The sequence below is a fragment of the Cygnus olor genome, chromosome 18 (genome assembly GCF_009769625.2).
Source record: "Cygnus olor isolate bCygOlo1 chromosome 18, bCygOlo1.pri.v2, whole genome shotgun sequence".
Taxonomy (NCBI): Eukaryota; Metazoa; Chordata; class Aves; order Anseriformes; family Anatidae; genus Cygnus; species Cygnus olor.
The window spans coordinates 11947997-11964878 of NC_049186.1; the positions used below are offsets into that span (position 1 = coordinate 11947997).

Below are 16882 nucleotides of genomic sequence, written 5' to 3' on the forward strand. Positions count from 1 at the left end.
ACCGGTGGGTAACGGAACCACCCCCCCCCCCCCCCGGTGCCCCCCGTTGAGCTGCAGGCGGGCACGGCGGGGGTGAGCGGCTTGGCACCGGGCCGGGCGCCGTGCCCACGGTGCGAGGGGGGGCGACGAGTAACCGCGGGGCAGAGGCCGGGCCCCGGGACCCGCAGGGACCCCGGTGCTTTGCAGGGACCCGTGAGACCCGCGGAGCACCGGGAGGTCTCACGGACCTCTGGGGGTCACCGGGAGGACCTGGGGGGGAGCCGTGCCCTGCCGAGCTCCCCAGCCCGGCCTCGGGCGCCCCGGGAGCAGGGGAGCAGGCGGCCCCGTCGCCCTCGGGCTGCAGGAAGGCAAACGGAGCCCGGGGCTGGCCGAGGGGAGCCCCCGGGCAGGCGGGAGCGGGGCCGGAGGCGTCCGAGGGGGTGGGGGTCTGAAGGTGGCTGGGGTCTGCCTGAAGTCGTCGCTGACTTTTTCCATCTCTGCTTGTTTCCCCCTCCACCCCCTTCCCTTTCAGTGCGGCATCGTCCTGGGAGCCTTGCTGTTGGTTTTCTGCTCGTGGATGACTCACCAGTCCTGCATGTTCCTGGTGAAATCGGCCAACCTCAGCAAGCGCAGGACCTACCCCGGCCTCGGTGAGAGCTGGCAGCTTTAGGGCTTGAGTTCTACTTACTTATTTATTTCATTTCAATTTTTTTTTTTTTTTTAAGCTGTGGTTTTACTTTGACCCCTTCGTTTGCCTCTTTCGGCCTGATGCCGTTGGCACGCCAAACGGGTTCCCGGGGTAGTTTTCCAATCCGTGTTTTGTTCCTCCCTCGGCCTCTGTCCCCCGGGGGAATACGAGGGTTTAATTCCGCTCCTGGCAGCGAAGTTAACGGGCGCCGAATTGTTTTGACTCGGCGGGGCGGGGGGGGACGCGGCGCTGACTGATCAAAACCCAAGTTTTTCGGGAGCTGGCGCAGCGGGTGCACGCTGTAAATTTTTCGGTCTCGGCACAAAAGCCACGAGCTCCCCCACCCAGCGCGCTGCCGAGGACATCGGGTCCTGCCAGCAGCGCGCCTGGCACGGAGCTGCGGCCGCCCGGGTCTGCGCTGGGAGCGTTTGTGGCAGAGCAGGGGGAGCCGGGAGTGGGGGGGGGGGGGGGGGAACCGTGCGAGCTTCCAAGCAGCCGAGGAAATAGAAACGTCTGCGGGGTTCGTGGGGGGGGGTTGGCAGCGCCCGCCAGCCCTCTGCCTCGGCTCCTCTGCGCTGGCGCCAGCGCCGGCCTCTGGTTGTGACCTCTCTGCCTTGACGCGGGGGGCAGGAGGGGGCGGTTGGGTTGGAGCCCTCTCGGCCGGTGTAAAACCGCGGGGAAAACGTTCTTTTACTCGGTTTCTCTTGCGTTTTTTTTTTTTTTTTGGGGGGGGGGAGTAGAGAGCTGGGTGGCGCTGCCGATGGGGAAAGAGTTAACGAGCTGCGTGGCTCGGGGTGCTGACAGCTGCGTTTCTTCCACGCTCGGGGTGCCCGACGTGCTTGGCTTCTGCCAGGCTTTATCCGCTGGCAACCAAACAGATTAAAAACTGCCGTGGCCTCCAAGGCCGTGCCGTGGTCGCGGAGGGAAAGCCCAGCCAGCGAGGAGCCCTCAGGTAGCACCCGGCTGGGCCCAACCGCCCGCGCCGCCTCCGTGCGGCCAGCCTTTGTGTGCCGCTTCCCCTCGCCCGAGCACAGCGAGTGCCCTGCGCCTTGGAGCCTCTCCCAGAAGAAGAAGGGATCCTCGGCGCTTTCAGAGCCAAGGGGCTCGGGTACACGGAGGCCGGCGACGCTTCCAAGCTTCCTGGCACCTCCTGGCGCGCTGAAAGAAGCCTCTCCTCCCCGCCCGCGCGCTGGGAGAGGTGCCGCAGGGGGGGAAGGATGGTGCCGGGAGGAAAAGGCAGCGCTCCTGCGCCGCATCCTAATGCGCCGAGGCCGGGCGGCTCCACACAGGCAGCCTTTGTCACCGCCCGCCCGCGCCCCCGGTACAGCTGCGAGAGATCCTGGCAGCCCCCGCGGCTGGTTCCGTGGGAGGCTTTGGCAGCGCCGAGGGATGGAGGAGAAGTTTTTGCAAATGAACTTGAGGCACTCAGGCCCTTCCGGAGGAGCGCTGAGAGCCGGGGTACGGCCACAAAAGAGCCGGGCTCGTACCGGGCTGGTGCCGAGCCCGGGCATCCTCAGCCCGCATCGCTGCTGCGCTGGGCCGGCTGGGGGAAGGAGAAGCAGCTCGGGCGGCTCCCTGCAGCAACAAGTGCCCAAATGCGGGTTGCTCGTTGCAGTGACCACAATTAAAAAAAGGGTTTCTCTGATTACCGAGCGGGTTCGGCTCTGCCCAGCTTGTCAGGCACAGAGATCCCATCCCGAAGATGCGTGACCTTACAACACCTTCAGCCCGGAGAAGAGGAGGCTCGGGGGCGACCTTATCGCTCCCTGTAGGTACCTTAAAGGAGGCCGTGGCGAGGTGGGGTTGGTCTGTCCTCCCACGTGCCTGGTGACAGGACGAGGGGGAATGGGCTAAAGGTGCGCCAGGGGAGGTTTAGGTTGGATATTAGGAAGAACTTCTTTATGGAGAGGGCTGTTAGGCATTGGGATGGGCTGCCCAGGGAAGCGGTCGAGTCACCACCCCGGAGGTCTTTAAGGGACGTTTAGATGTAGAGCTCAGTGGTCTGGTTTAGTGGAGGACTCGGTAGTGTTAGGTCAGAGGTTGGACTGGGTGATCTTGGAGGTCTCTTCCAACCTGGACGATTCTGTGATTCTGTGAACATGTTTTATAGCCGCCGTCTCCGTCCTCCCTGGGAAGATAAAGGGCCCAGTTTTCCCCTTGTCCCCAAACGGGGACGCCTGACCTAACGGCTGAAGGCCTGCCCTCGTCAGAGCGCCGAGGAGAGGAGGCAGGTTGGTTGCTCCCAGCAGCGAGCCCGGGCTGTGGCCAGCAGCCGTGGTTGTTGCCCGGAGGTACCTGAGTTTGTGAGCCGTGAGAAAGGAGCCCCGGGGATCGGTGCCGCAGCAGCAGGCGCTCTGGAATCTGCACCAGCCCCCGGGGAGGACGATTTATCTCCTGCTGGTTCCTCTCCCTCACGCCGGCCCCGCGGAGCTGGTCGCTGTCGCTGCGAGCTCCCGGAGGCGATGGGAGCCGGAGGCTGCTCCTCGTGCCCGGCGGTGGCCGTGCCACCCCGCCTCGCCTCGCGCCGTCGGCTATTTCCAGCGCCGCCCCTCGTGGCGGCTCCGCTTTGTTTTTCTGCCGCGGCCCTCCTGCTGAGCCTATTTTTTTTATTTTTATTTTTTTTTCCTCCTGCGGGAGAACATGTCGTCTCCTGAATTTTAAACTCGAGCCGAGTCCGGAGAAACCATCGATTGTAAGTTAATGTTTAAAATAACAGGGGGCGCTTCCAGGAGCGAATGAAGTTGCGTTCTGGCGGGCGCTGGGAATCCGCTCTGCACCTTGGGGGAGACAAAGGGGAACCCGGGGGGTCTCGAGCTGGGCCTCTGCAGTGACACGGGCGGGCAGTGCGGTCTCCGGTTGGAACCGGAGGCCTCAATTCCCATTCTACCCAGTGAGATAGATCTAAAAATACGTGCGGAGGTTTCTTGGCTTTTTCTTTTTAAGAAAAAAAACAATGGCTTGAAGAGCAGGGATCGTTTTCTGCTACAACCCCAGTACGGGAGGGGGAGCGAAGGGTTGGCAGCAGCCCTTTGGTGTGGGCTGCGAGCGCCGGGTATTCTGGGCGTGGGGTTGAACGTTCTGGGCACCGAATCAGCTCTCCCATCCAGCAGCGTCAGGCGGCTCGGTTAGAGTGGGAAGATAAAAATAAAACGGGGAGTTTGATTGAAATTTTGCACCGCAGTCGCTTCTCGCCACACAGCATCTTCGACGTGCGCATTTTCTCTGCCGCGCTGACTTTCCTTTAATGGTTGCCATGTGTGACTGCTGCTTCGCGCTCCTTTTTTTAAAAATAGAATGGGGAAGGAAAAAAAAAAAAGGAAAAATAACCTGCTTTCTGTCTTCCCCTCGTCTTTTTTCCCCGTCTGATGTGGTTTTCAATTTGTGGAGGGCATGTCTGAGAAGGAAAATGGGAGGGTGGGCAAGGGAAACTAGCCCCAAAACCCAACCCTGGCGGGTTGCTGCCCTCTGTCACTGTCATTGCTGAATTTCTGACTGATGTGTGCCGTGTTCTGGACCTTCCCTGCATTAACTGCAACTTTTTTTTTCTTCCTCTTATGCCAGCATTTCACGCCTATGGAAAAGCAGGAAAAATGTTGGTGGAAACAAGGTAATCTGCTACTTAAAGTTTGAATGGCTCGGCTTTCTTTCCTGAAGAACACTCCCTAGCCTCCTGTGGCCTTGCTGCGCTCGTTTCCCGTGCCGCTGCCTCCCCTGCTCCCAGAAGTCCTCCTTGGCAGCTAGAACTTGGACAAGAAAGTAAGCGAGGTGCCCGAGCACAGCCCGTGTGCTTCGTCCTCAGCGCGTTGCAGCCGCTCCTGAGCTCGTGAGCTCCTCCCCTGCTCTGCCGCGGGCTGGGGAATCACGGGCACGTCGCTCGTGGCTGATTTCCAGGGGTGAGATCCTTGCCAAGATTGCCCTGAGCTAGCAGGAGGGTTTGGTACCTCGGATCCTCCCTCTAGCTTCCCGGAGCCGCCCGCTCCTCGCAGCGGTGCCGCCTTGCCCCGCGGGGCCCCAGGCGCTGGGAAGTGCCCTGCGGTAGGGGCCCCCCGGATGACCCCGACAAAAAATCGGCCCCAGACGACCCCAGGAAATCCCTCGCAGCAGGAAATCCTTCTCAGGTGTTGTTCAGCAGCCCCGTTAGGCGATGGGATGTTGTTACCGTGCTGCTTTTTCCAGAGGAGTTTCTCTGGTGGAGGCATCTTGCGCTCTGGCCAGGCTCTGGTGCCCTCTCTTTCTCTGATCCCTGCTGCAGAGCACTAAAAATACGCAGAATCTTTCTCAAATGTTGCTTGTCCACGCAGGCGGTTGCTGTAATTGCCCCAGGGATGTCGTGTAGGTGGATGGAGTTGGGTTTATTTCGCTGGGGATGCCAGCAGCGGGTGGCCTGCCCCTCACAAACCCGAGGGTAAAGCGTGGTGCTCCCTCCGCTCCGGCAGCCGCAGGGCTCCCCCTGATGCACACACCGCTCGTGCGGCCGTGAGAGCCAGCACACGGCCCCCCGCGTCCCTGTGGATGGAGAACCTGCTGCACTGCTGGTTGCCAAACGTGTTTTCAGGGTGGGTTCAGCAAAATTTGGGGGTTATCTCCATTTACATGCCAGAAAGTTGGGTTGAGTTAGGGCGTGGACGTGCTTCAGAGCAAGGCACACTGAGGTTGCTTCCCCACTGAAGACAAGCGAGCAACTGGCTGCATGGATTTTAAGGCACTTTAAAGGTTCTCTGTTTGCTGTTTCCCTGTAAATCCTCTGGAAGCTTCTTGGGAGAGCGCGGGAGGGTCTTGAGCCACGTGCGGCTGTCGTGGTTGGGGGCAGAGCGAGGCCCCTGAGACCTCGCCTGTGCCAGAGCTGCGCTCCAGGGCTCCTGCTTCAGCCTCCTAACCTCTGTCCTGTTGTTTTGCAGCATGATCGGGCTGATGCTGGGAACTTGCATTGCTTTCTATGTTGTCATTGGTGACTTGGGGTCCAACTTCTTTGCTCGGCTGCTCGGATTCCAGGTAAATAAACCCTCGCTGCGCTGCCTCTCCTGTGCGGGCGGCGGGCCCGGCTCCCTCGCACCGAGCCGTGCGCGCTCAGCAGGCCACGGGCTGCTGTGGGGTCATCTCCTGGCAGGCTGTAACGGCACTCCTTGTGAGCAGAGCGTTTCCGTAGGATCATGGAGGTTGGAAAAGACCTCTTAAGATCATCAAGTCCGACCGTTTTGCTCTGTGAGGTCCTGGAAGCTCAGGCGTATGGCAGTCAGATGTGCAAACCCCCCAGTAAGGCACTGCCAACAAAATGAATCCTTTTAGTATTGCTCCCTCTTAATTCTGAGGCAGATTCCTGAAGGAGATAACTCCTCCTGCCCTAATTCTTGCCCCTACCAGGCAGTGACAGCCAGTTCCTCCGTCTGAGCTCACCCCTTCGCAGCCCCCTGCTTCAAGAGGAATTTTTGCCCTTTTCCCTCGGTGTTTCAGTGGCCAAAGCCACGGAGCACCTGCCTCCTCTCGGAGATGAAATCTGCCCTGTGGCAGCCCCGGTGTTGGTGCTGGAGGCTCGAGCAGCCCCCGGGGCCGGCGTAAGGGCCGTGTGGGGGAGAGGAGCGGGGCTGTGGAGGGGGCTTTGGCGGGGCCGTTATCTGCTCCGCCTGCTGCTGCTAAGCTCTGATTAAGGGACTGTGAAGTTAAAAAGATGCGTTGTGGCTGCAGCCAAATTAGGTATTAAATATTTCCGAGCGTTTCAGAGTGTTCTGCTATAGTAAATACCAATGTGAGGTTTTGATTAATTTTCTGGATCAGAATTTTCAAGACTTCAATCTCCTAGTTCCCGAGTAAGTTCAGTTTTTATTTAATTGCACGAAAATGCTCAAATGGCTTGCGCTGGATTAGCATTTAAAGCTCCCCCCTCCCCGTATTTCCACTTCGGGGTGGACCTGTCACGCACGGTGTGGAGCAACAGTGTCACCCAGTGACTGCGCGAGCTCATCACAGACCTGGCTGTGGACATGGCAGGCGCTCAGCATCAGATCTTTAAATCCCTGCAGAATCACGGGCGGGAGTTACTTTGCTGCCGCGGTGGGGTATTTCGAGCGTGCTTCAGTTCTTCCCGCTGGTCCCTTTCCAGGTGTCTGGCAGCTTCCGCATAGTCCTGCTCTTCGCCGTCTCCTTGTGCATTGTGCTTCCCCTGAGCCTGCAGAGGAACATGATGGCCTCCATCCAGTCGTTCAGCGCCATGGCGCTCATCTTCTACACCGTGTTCATGTTCGTGGTGGGTATCGGTGCTGGGAATGCTGTTTTCCCAGCGGGCTACCGCAGATGTTCCCGGTCGAACCCTGCTGGGGCAGCCTGCAGGTGCAGGGCTCAAGTTTAACGTGTCCTTCCTGATAAATAGCGCTGAGAGCGCCCGGCGTAACGACCGGGCTGCGTCACTTGGGCTCGTGAGGGCAGGAACACACCGAGCAGGAGCTGGCCGGCAGGTCTGTGTGCTTACAAACCCCACGGATTGCGGTGACCAAACTGAACTGTGCTTTGTTCTCCTGTTGGTATCGCGTAATTTAGGGCTCTGAAGTTTAAATGGGAGGATGGGAGATGTGGGGGGGGGAAGCGCCTGGAAGCAGGAGGGCTTTTATCGAATGTTAGTGTTTTGCCTTGAAATCTCAGCGCTTGTAATCTGTCGCGGGAGGACAGTTCCCGTTAGGAACAAACGCACGTCCTTCAAGCTTTTTGCAGCTGAGGGTTGTGACTTTGTTAAACACCACCACTTCTGTTTCTTGTGCACTGAAAGCTTCGTAAACTCTCAGCCCTGGTACATGGGCGTGTATCCGTTCATGGATTTTTCTAGAAGCATTCTCCTTTACTGAGATAAATGGATTCTTGACCATTTAGATCAAGTAGAGTAAGTGGAGGGTTATCCAAAGCTCGCTCTGTTTGGCTTGGCCAAGCTTCGTTATGCAGCAGCATTTACTGAGAGGTGGGGACTTTACGTGCCTTGTAATGACTTCAGTTTGCACTCCGTGGGTGCTCTTGCAGCTTGATCTTGGAGCCTCAGCCCGATCTGCCCCAAATTTCAGTCCTGGAAGAGCTGAAACAAAAGAAATAAATAGGAAGGAGTGGAAATTCCTTGTGTGTTTTTTTTTTTAGTGGGTTGGGCTGTGTCACACTTCTGAGTTTGCCTCTGTAACGAGTCTGGAAACTGTAAATGAGTGTTGTACAAAACTACTGTGTTCCAGAAGCTGTGCCTTTAAGAAAACCACAACATTTCATGAGACTTGGCTGCACTAAAACATAATCTCTGGGGATTAGAAAACCCCCATTCAGGCGATATTATAAACAGGCATTCAGACATATTTACCTTCTGTTTCCTGTGCAACGCAATGCCTGCCAGCTTCCCTGTCAATGGCCAAAGAGCTCCCCTGGCCTCAACTGGGTGCCTCACTCCCCTTTTTCCATGAAATTTATCCTTGTCTTCAGTAAACCGGTGGTGTTAAGTGGTTCTGGAGTAGCACTGGGCAGGTGGGGTCCTTTTTAAGGAACTTTTGTCGCTCTCTGTTGTACAGGATCTCCAAGGCAAATGTTGCTTCTCGTTTGGATTTAAAAAACTGTTTTGTTTTTTTTATTAAAAAAAAAAAAAAAGTGCAGAAGAAATGCTGGGAACAATAACTCTCACAGTTAGGTGTGTCAGTGGAAATCGTCCCACCCGGGTGCGTGCAGTCATGTCTGATGGCATGAAACGGGGGCATTGCCATATATCTTGTACAATACACCCAGGATCCGTGGTGGCAAGGGGCCTACTGAGGCTGCCGTGAGCGTTATTCAAGTGGGTGGGTGGGGCAGGGGGCTGCGGAATTTGTCTGACAGAGCTCAGGCCACGGTAGGCAGCGCGAGCTGTTCTCCCCGAGCTGCCACGCGCTGCCTTTTATCCCAGCACTGGCGTTTTCTGCCAGTCTGGGGCTGGAGCTTAACCCCTTTTCTTTCCTTAACCCCTTCTCTTTCTCTCGGCTGCAGGTCGTGCTGTCGTCCTTCAAGCACGGCCTCTTCAGCGGGCAGTGGCTGCAGCGAGTTAGCTACACTCGCTGGGAGGGCATCTTCCGCTGCATCCCCATCTTCGGCATGTCTTTTGCCTGCCAGTCGTAAGTACCTGCCCTTCCCTTCTGGCAGCTGTGGTGTGTGATGCGTCTTTGTGAGGGCAGGGGGTCGTGAGGGATAGATGCCATCTGGTTTCCTTTTTTATTTTAGTCAAAATATTTTACAGCCCACTGAAGTACAGCATCTCATTCGGTTGTGACCCTTTTGTTCCCTAGGTGGGGGAGGGAGTTGGATTTCACGTGGGAGTTACTGTGCTTAGGCAACGTAAGAACATTTGGGCCAAACGGATCCTCAGTGCAACGCACGGGTCCTCAGTAATGCACGTTGCTCCTGGTGCAGCCACGTGAGTGGTGAATTTCCCCCGTTTCTTGGAGGAAATGACTTAGCACCAGGGAAGGCGGCGGGGCTGCGCGGCTCCTGATGGCCACAGGGCCCCGTGCGGGGCAGCGTGCGCTTGTGGCTGCTCTCTGCTCCCCTGGATCTTTGAGAACACTCAGCAGATCTCAGGGTCACTGACTTGGGATAGCTGTTTGCGTGTTTGCAGTTACCTGCTCTCAGTGAGGGTTTCCTCTGGCACACGGGAGGCCCTGATGGCAGAGCAGGCTATTTTCATGCTTCTAACAGCGTTACCTTCTGCACCAAAATGGCAAGTGAGCAATACGTGCTTGGCCAGAATAGTAACAGACTTTAAATAGAAGTGTAAATCCGAATGTGGACACGGAAAAGACCATCCTCATTTGGAAGGCTGGCAGAGTTGGGCTTTCCCCCCTGTAGTTCCAGCAAATGGGTAGCATGCCAGCAGTAAATGAATGTGACAGATAAAATTTGTTCAGACTGCTGTGTTTACACCCACACGCAGGATCCAAATCATCATTTTCCACTTATCGGCTCTCTTGGCAGCTTGGTTCCTACCCGAGCACGCTCCAGTCTTGCTGTTTAATGTCTCCATTACAACCGGCGAAGGGAGTTGTATTCTTTTACGGCTTTACCTTGTTAACATCTTAGAATTTTTAAATTCCAAATTTTTTCTTGTGGTAGCCACACGGCACCCAGCACGGTTTTGCCGAGAGTTGGGAACACGGGGAAATCATTTGCTCTGGGCCAGTGTGCACGTACCTAAGTACAGACTCCATCACAGCTCTTGCGTGGCAAGCCAAACCTAAGGCTGTGTGTTTTGTCCAAGCATCAGGGCAATAACCTGTCCCCAGCCCAGGCACTCTATAAGCATGTTATTCTCAAGGCTTAATTTTGCTAACTTCTGAGTCACCTTTTAAAAAATAAATAATTCTAACTTAAAACAAAAATCCCTTTCCTCCAGCACGTAAATGCAGCATCCAGTAAGGAAGAATAAACCTTGAGAAACTGGCGATTTGCTTGAGGGTTTGATGCCTTTTGCTCTTTAAAGGCGATCCTGTTGGGGCTGAACTTGCAAAGTAGGTCGCTCCTCTGCAGTTGTGCAGCACGGAAATGTGCTGTGGGGCTGAGAACAGGGAGCGCGAGGACTCGGGGCTCCCCTCTGCTGCAGCCTCCCTGCGTGACCTTGGGCGAGTCGCTGAGCCCGCCGAGTGCTGAATTCACAGGAGTAACGCAAGTCGGGGGGTTCGTTGCCCCTGTGAGCATCAGCTCCCTGCAGGCAGAGGTAGCGCTGTGTTCAGGGAGAGCTGCAAGGCGGCCACGACACCGGGGTAAGGACAGCAAGGCGGCTCCGGCCCTCTCCAAAGCAAGGCCGTCTTCTCCGAGTCAGGTCTTGGTGCTTCTGCTGGCTTGCCTGCCCTTGCTCAGGAGGAGAGGATATCTGCTCGCACCCTCTTTGAGGTGCTGCTGTTAGAACAGATAACGTGTGGCGTGCTCATCAGGCGAGAGGCCCCGATGCTTCGCTGCCTCCAGCGCTCTCCTTCTGCTTAAAAGCAAACCCTGGGCGCACCAGCACGCGCTGCCTGCTTCGTGCTCCCTCTCCTCTTGCTTTGCCTGGAGAGGCTTTGGCGGTCAGGAGGGCCCCATGGCCTGCTGCCGGGCCTCGAGGGACCCCGTGCAGTTTCTCCAAACTAAGAAAACCAAACGTCTGCAGGCAGGTGACCCAGCTGAGGTCGCTGAGCACCAGACCGGGAAGGAGCCGAAACCGCGCGGCTCCCCGGGAAGCTTCGGTCCCCGCCGGTGGCTGCACCGCGAGCCCGGCTGCGTCTCATCGCTTCCTCAAGCTGCTGCTCAGCTCCCTTTGTGCAGAGCCCTTTGAAGTTAAGGGATTAAGGGTTAAGGATTTTTCCGTTTGGCCTCGGCTCGACAGGCTCTCGGTTAATGGCTTTTTGCCCACTGGAGCTGGGGATGCCCCTTCCCCTCTAGCCGGATGCTCCCCCCTCCTCCCGAGAGTGACTTGGGGGAACACGAAGCCAGGATGGAGCCCCTTGAATTCGAGTAACAAGAGCTTAATGAGTTGCTAAAATACGCACCTGATGTCACAAAGTGCATTCCACATGCTTTCCAAGTCTGTCAATACCCCAAATCCGTGTAATTGGCGCTCCCAGCTTTCTATGAACCGAGCCCTAGCAGCAGCGCTGAAACGTGACAGGCGCTGCATTTAGCTTTGTTTGTTTAACTTTTCTTTTAGACAGTGTGATGCTCTAACCTTCTTCCTGCTTTTACTCTGGAAACACGGCGTTGCTTTAATTATCAGCACAGCCAGCTCCAAGAACAATAATCGCAGTGCGCTGCCTGGCCTGGTGCCACTGGTGTTTCAGTGGAACAAATGGTCATTCATTTTGCAACACTTTTGAACCAAAATGTTTACATCACACGTTTAGCTCCACGTGGTGGGGTGGGGAGAGCAGGAATATTTTTGCAACACTTAAAGTTATGAGTGTTCCGAAATCTCTTGGCATTGGCAGTATAAATTGTGGAATAGCAGCGAGTGTTTATGCTCCATAGGGGGAAGGTGTCAGGGAGGCTTTGCTGCTGGGCTGAGGCAGGGAACGTGCTCGAGTTCGTTTTTTCTCTCTCTGTAGAAAGTTTCCTCAAGTAACTTGCCCTTTTCTACAGTCAGGTCTTGCCTACCTATGATAGCTTGGATGAGCCGTCTGTTAAAATCATGAGCTCCATATTTGCTTCTTCCCTAAACGTGGTCACCACCTTTTACATTACGGTAAGAAACTTCCCCTTCTCTTTCCTTGCCAGAAGCCGTGCTCCAGAGGGGCAGCAGGGACCGTGGTTTATCTGCAGCTGGGGCCGGTTTCTGCTTAGCTGGATTTATTCTGAAAGATATTTCACGTTTGCTGAAAGCAAAGTGAAATGGGAGATGGTGCAGGGAACGGTGCAGGAGGCGTTTGGAAAGCCCCCGTTCTCAGCCCGGCACGCTTCCTTGGGTGGAGACAGTGGGGACGCAGCTCCTCCGTGCGCATCAGCCCGCTGCCTGCCTTCCAGGGCACAGCCTGAAGGCGGCCCTGAGTTTAGGAGAGCTTCTTTCAGCCTGTTGCGGTGGGAAAGATGCGGAGGAGGCTGTGCTCCGTAAAGCACCGCTTCGTAAAACCGAGTTAGTAATTCCTGAGAGCAGCCTCCCCCGCGAGGTAGCCCGCTGCAGGAAATCCTCGCGGCCCGTCCTTTGTCGGAGAGGGGCTGGCAGCAGGCACCGCGTCGCTGCCCCACGTCAGGGGCCGTGACAGCTTTCCCTCGCTGCAGCGCTCTCCACGAAAAGCCCCTGTGCTTGGTGAGAAACTCGCCTCTGCTTTTAGGGAGGGCCCGCTGTTCTTTAACCACCTGCCTCAGCGTTGGGGAGCGTTGCAGCCGGGGCCCTGGAAGGGTGCCCGAGGAGGTGGCCCCACGCTCCCTCCTTGGCCCCACGCTCCCTCCCCGGCTGCTCCTAGCTCCCGGGAGGTCGCCGACCCCCCCCCCCTTTATATCGAGCGGGTGTGAATGTGCTTTGGAGTCAAACCCCCCTCTGCTCACCTCCCCTCCTGCTGGACAGGTGGGGTTCTTTGGCTACGTGAGTTACACTGAAGCCATTGCTGGGAACGTCCTAATGAACTTCCCTTCCAACCTTGTGACGGAGATGATTCGCGTGGGATTCATGATGTCGGTAGCCGTGGGGTTTCCGATGATGATTCTCCCGTGCAGACAGGCGCTGAACACCCTTCTCTTTGAGCAGCAGGTAAGATCCTCTTGTGCGGCCAGGAGCAGCTCTCTGCCTTGGTGTGCGCCTTTGAAACTTGCTTTTTGGAGGGCTACTGTGGCTATTTGCCTTCCGCTGCTGGCTGCCGCCTTGGATCTGTGAGGCTCCACTCACAGCCACGTATTTCTGAGTCGTGAGGGGCGCTCGCTATCCCGGGGGACAAACCCTCAATCACGGTGAAATCCTAAGTGCCTGGCCTGTGGTATTTGTGCAGCAGGAGGCCCGTGGCGGTCTCTAAATCCCGCTCTGCAGAACGGTTAATCCGTGGCACTCCGAGGTTCTTTTCCTCCCTGCAGAGGAATTTCGTGGGCAGAAGCGCCAGGGTTGCGAGCCTGAAGCCTGCTACTGCTCTGCTGCGCCCCAGCTCACGTGGCGGCTGCTGCCCTGCTCCGCTGGCGATTTCAGCTCTCACGTAGAAGTGTTGCACAGTTCGGAGCTGAGTGGTTCTCCCCCTCACAAAGAGGGAGAAATGTGCTTTTGGAAACAGAGGAGCCTCCTTATTTCCTGCTGCTCCAGCTGGCATCCTTTTGCTGGCCAACTCGATCTTGCTTTGCATTTAGCTCAAGCTTCTGTTCCTGGCCTCAGAGCCCAGCCTCATTTCTTCTCTGCGTGCCTGCTCATTTCTGCTCTTTTATTATTATTATTCTCATCTTTCCACCTCTGTCAATAGCTCCCTGAGCAGCCTTCTCCTCTCCGGGCTCAGATGTCCCCTTCCGCCGGTGCCTCGCGGGCTGTTTGGTGCCGATGTGGTGCAGAACCGTGCGGTGGAGCGCGCCCCTCTCCCACACGTTCACCTTTCCCAGGGTCAGATCTTCAGACAGCCTTTGTGACTATAGTTGGTCTGTCTGATTTAGACTGTAAGTCCCTTGTGGCAGTAGCGTGTTCTCCTCTGTGTATTGTACAGCACTAAGCATGCCGATGGTATTCAGTAAATAACAGTAAGAGATTGTGGGAATGTTCTGAGGCCTTTGTGTATCTGCATAAATAGAAACCTCTTAGGGCAGGAAATAAAACTCGAGCAATTTATAGCTCTAAATCCTGCCACTTCTGCCTGTGAGAAGCCCCCGGCTCTTTTCTCACGTCGGGAGGGTCTGAGGATGAGGGAAGACTGCTGGCGAAAGCCAGCAGGCGTGGAGGAGCGCAGCTCTCGGGAAGCCTGGCTTCTCCCCCGGGTCCCCGACGTGTCACTTCGCTTTTGTCTCCCACCCCTGCGGCCGGGAGCGCGGGGACCTGCCGGTTCCCTAGAGCCCGCGGGTTCGTGGCATCCTGCGCTTTCCTTCCACGCCTCCTGCTCGGGGAGTGTGGGACGGGACGGGAAACGGGGGGCGTCTGGAAGCCCTCCAGCCCCAGCAGCTCCCCCGCAGCGCCCTGCAGCCCGGCCGGGGCAGCTCCCGTCACATCGGAGGAGCCGCCCCATGCGCTGCACCGTGCTGGGAATAGCCCCGCTCCCGGAGGCGTTAGGGATGCCGTGGGGTAGCGAAGCCGGAGCTCTTCCCCCGTGCCCGTCCTCCCCCCTGCCTTCCCAGCTGCGCCTCTTTCTCATGCCCTTGGCCTTGGGGCCGCTCGCAGAGGCCGAGCAGCAGCAGCACTGGCAGAGGGATTCGGATACAGCTGTACGGTTCACATTTGGGGCAGGATGGAAACAGCAGATTTGGCTCCTTGCCTCCCATCAGTCTTGTTCTGAAGGTTCCAGCGCAGTTGCATATTAAAACTGCTCAGCCACGTCTTACCGCCCCCCACCCCGCAGAGAGCACAGCGCTGAGCTGATGAAACTGCCCCTGTTCGGTCCCCCGTGCCCCCCTCGTCCCCCCTGGCAGAGCTGCCCTGGAGCCCTGCGGGTGTGCAGGGGGGGCTCACTTCGTTCTCTCCCCCTCCCAATGTTTCTCTTCCAGCAGAAAGACGGCACCTTCGCTGCGGGGGGCTACATGCCCCCGCTCCGCTTTAAAGCCCTGACGCTGGCCGTTGTGTTTGGAACCATGATCGGAGGCATCATGATCCCCAACGGTGAGTGAGGAGCCGGGGGCAAGGCCTGCTGGGCGGGATTGCTGGGCTCGTGCTGCAGCCTGCGGGGGCTCAGGCAGCCGCCCGGTGCTGCTGTGCCGTGCTCCTGGAGGAGGAGGGCTCTGCTGACTTCTCTCGTTCTTCTTTGCCAGTGGAAACAGTCCTGGGCCTGACAGGTGCTACGATGGGAAGCCTCATTTGCTTCATCTGCCCGGCTCTCATCTACAAGAAGATCCACAAGAATGCGCTTTGTTCACAGGTCAGTGGTGATGCTGCTTGACATCCCCCTAAGCCCTCTGCAGAGCCTGGGAGCGTAGTTAGTTGGGCTGCAGGAGGGGGAATGCTCAGCACCTCCTCCAGCACCCCCCTGCAGCCTCCCCGCTGCAGGTGGGAGCTGTTGTGGTCGGCTGCCCTGCACAGCACCGCTCGCGGGCACGCAGACAGCAGCAGAGGGGCTGGCTCAGCGCACGGCCTGGAACACCGGCTCTTTTTGTCCCTCCAGCAGCAAGCGAAGCATTCATTCGGTGCGTAAAATGCCGCTTCCAGTCCGCCTTCTGGTGGGCTTCAGGGTCTGTAGCCACAGACTGGGAAATCCAGGCAGCCTATAAAACCCTCCCGGGCCTTACGTCTCAACCTGCCCGGGCTGGGTAAAATAAACAAGGTTTCCCAGCGATGCGGTTCTTGCTGCTGACCCTCAGCTTTCTGGTTTCAACCAAAATAATAATAAAAAGGAACACACACGTAGAGGTGTTGCTCCAGGAATCGATTTTGAAGAAATCGGGGTCGCTCAGAGGCTGTTTAGGAGTTCAGGTTTTCCTCCTGCTCCCGTTTGAATTGGCCTCCTCGGGGACTGGAACAAAGCGGCTCTTTGCTGGGCTTGATCTTTCTGCTTCTGCAAATAGCGTGCTTTTATGGGGTTGAAATTAGCATGTTTTGTTTTTTTCTAACAATAACTTAATCCTGCTGCCTTTTAGCAGGCCACTGCTCCAGCATTACCAGTCACGACAGTGCTGGTCTGGGAATAAGGTTTTCAGCAAACTGCAGAGTCAGCAGGGGGAGAGCAGGACATTTTTGTGGGTCCTACAGAACTAATGCCTTTTTCTGCGTTTAATGACTTGTGGCTTTGCAAACGTCCATGAAGTTTTTAAGCAGGGCGTATTTTTTTTTTTCTTTCCCCACGCTTTCTCTGACACAAGGAAACAGTCCAACTTTCCAGCTTTCACTCGGAATTCTGACACTTCGGTCCTAACTTCTTCGACTGAAACCCCAGGCAGGAGCCTGAATGCCAGCCTGGGTTTTTCAGGGAAACAAAGAGCACTTTCAGGAATTGCTTTCTGTTCCGGCCGAGCAAGAGCGTTTCTCTGCAGGGCCTTGAAACTGCACTTAGGGTGTGCTGAGCTCTGCTGCCCAGAGGCAACTGTCAGGGGTTGAGCACCGGGGCGCTCACAGTTTGTGACCCGAAATGCTGCTCCCGAGGCTGCCGGGGGTGTTTGTCCCGCAGAAATCCCACAAAGGACTAAGGGCTTATCGAAAGCATCAGCCCCCAGGTTACCCTGGCATTTCAAGGGGCTGGTAGCAAGCTGTCCAGCCTTCTCCCGAATGATCCATGGCCTGTCAGGTTTGCATACTTGCTTTGACCGATGCTCCGAAGCGCTGCTGCGAGGGCACACCTGTCCTCAGAGCTGCGCGAGGCTGCTCGGCACCTCCCTGCCTCCTCTCCGGGAGCTGAGCGCGGGGCCCACCCTCTCCTCCTTCCCCGAGGTCTTCTGCGGAGACTCATTTATTCTTTCCCTGGAGCTCTGTCTTTGCTCTCCCCCTTCATTCCTGCTTCCTTTGATCAGGCGCCCCGCTCCAGCAAAGTCTGCTCCTGTGAGGAGTGGCAGTCGGGGGGAGAAGGAGCCAGCCCTGGGCCTGGCCGTCCCTCCCTGCCTAAACAACGCACGTGCGTGTTCCCCTCCTGCCTCCGTCACCCTGAGCTCTCTCCCAAAGCAGCAGGC

The 16882-nt window shown here is 57.0% G+C and overlaps 1 protein-coding gene across 1 annotated transcript in view; it reads left to right on the forward strand.

Annotated features, from left to right (window-relative positions):
- Positions 1-16882, forward strand: part of SLC38A10 (solute carrier family 38 member 10) — a 33478-nt gene that overhangs the window by 410 nt on the left and 16186 nt on the right. The window contains 9 exon segments of the mRNA XM_040530160.1: positions 512-629; positions 4229-4274; positions 5566-5659; positions 6765-6908; positions 8645-8769; positions 11759-11861; positions 12681-12863; positions 14777-14888; positions 15038-15144. Coding sequence (XP_040386094.1) covers positions 512-629; positions 4229-4274; positions 5566-5659; positions 6765-6908; positions 8645-8769; positions 11759-11861; positions 12681-12863; positions 14777-14888; positions 15038-15144 — 1032 coding nt within the window.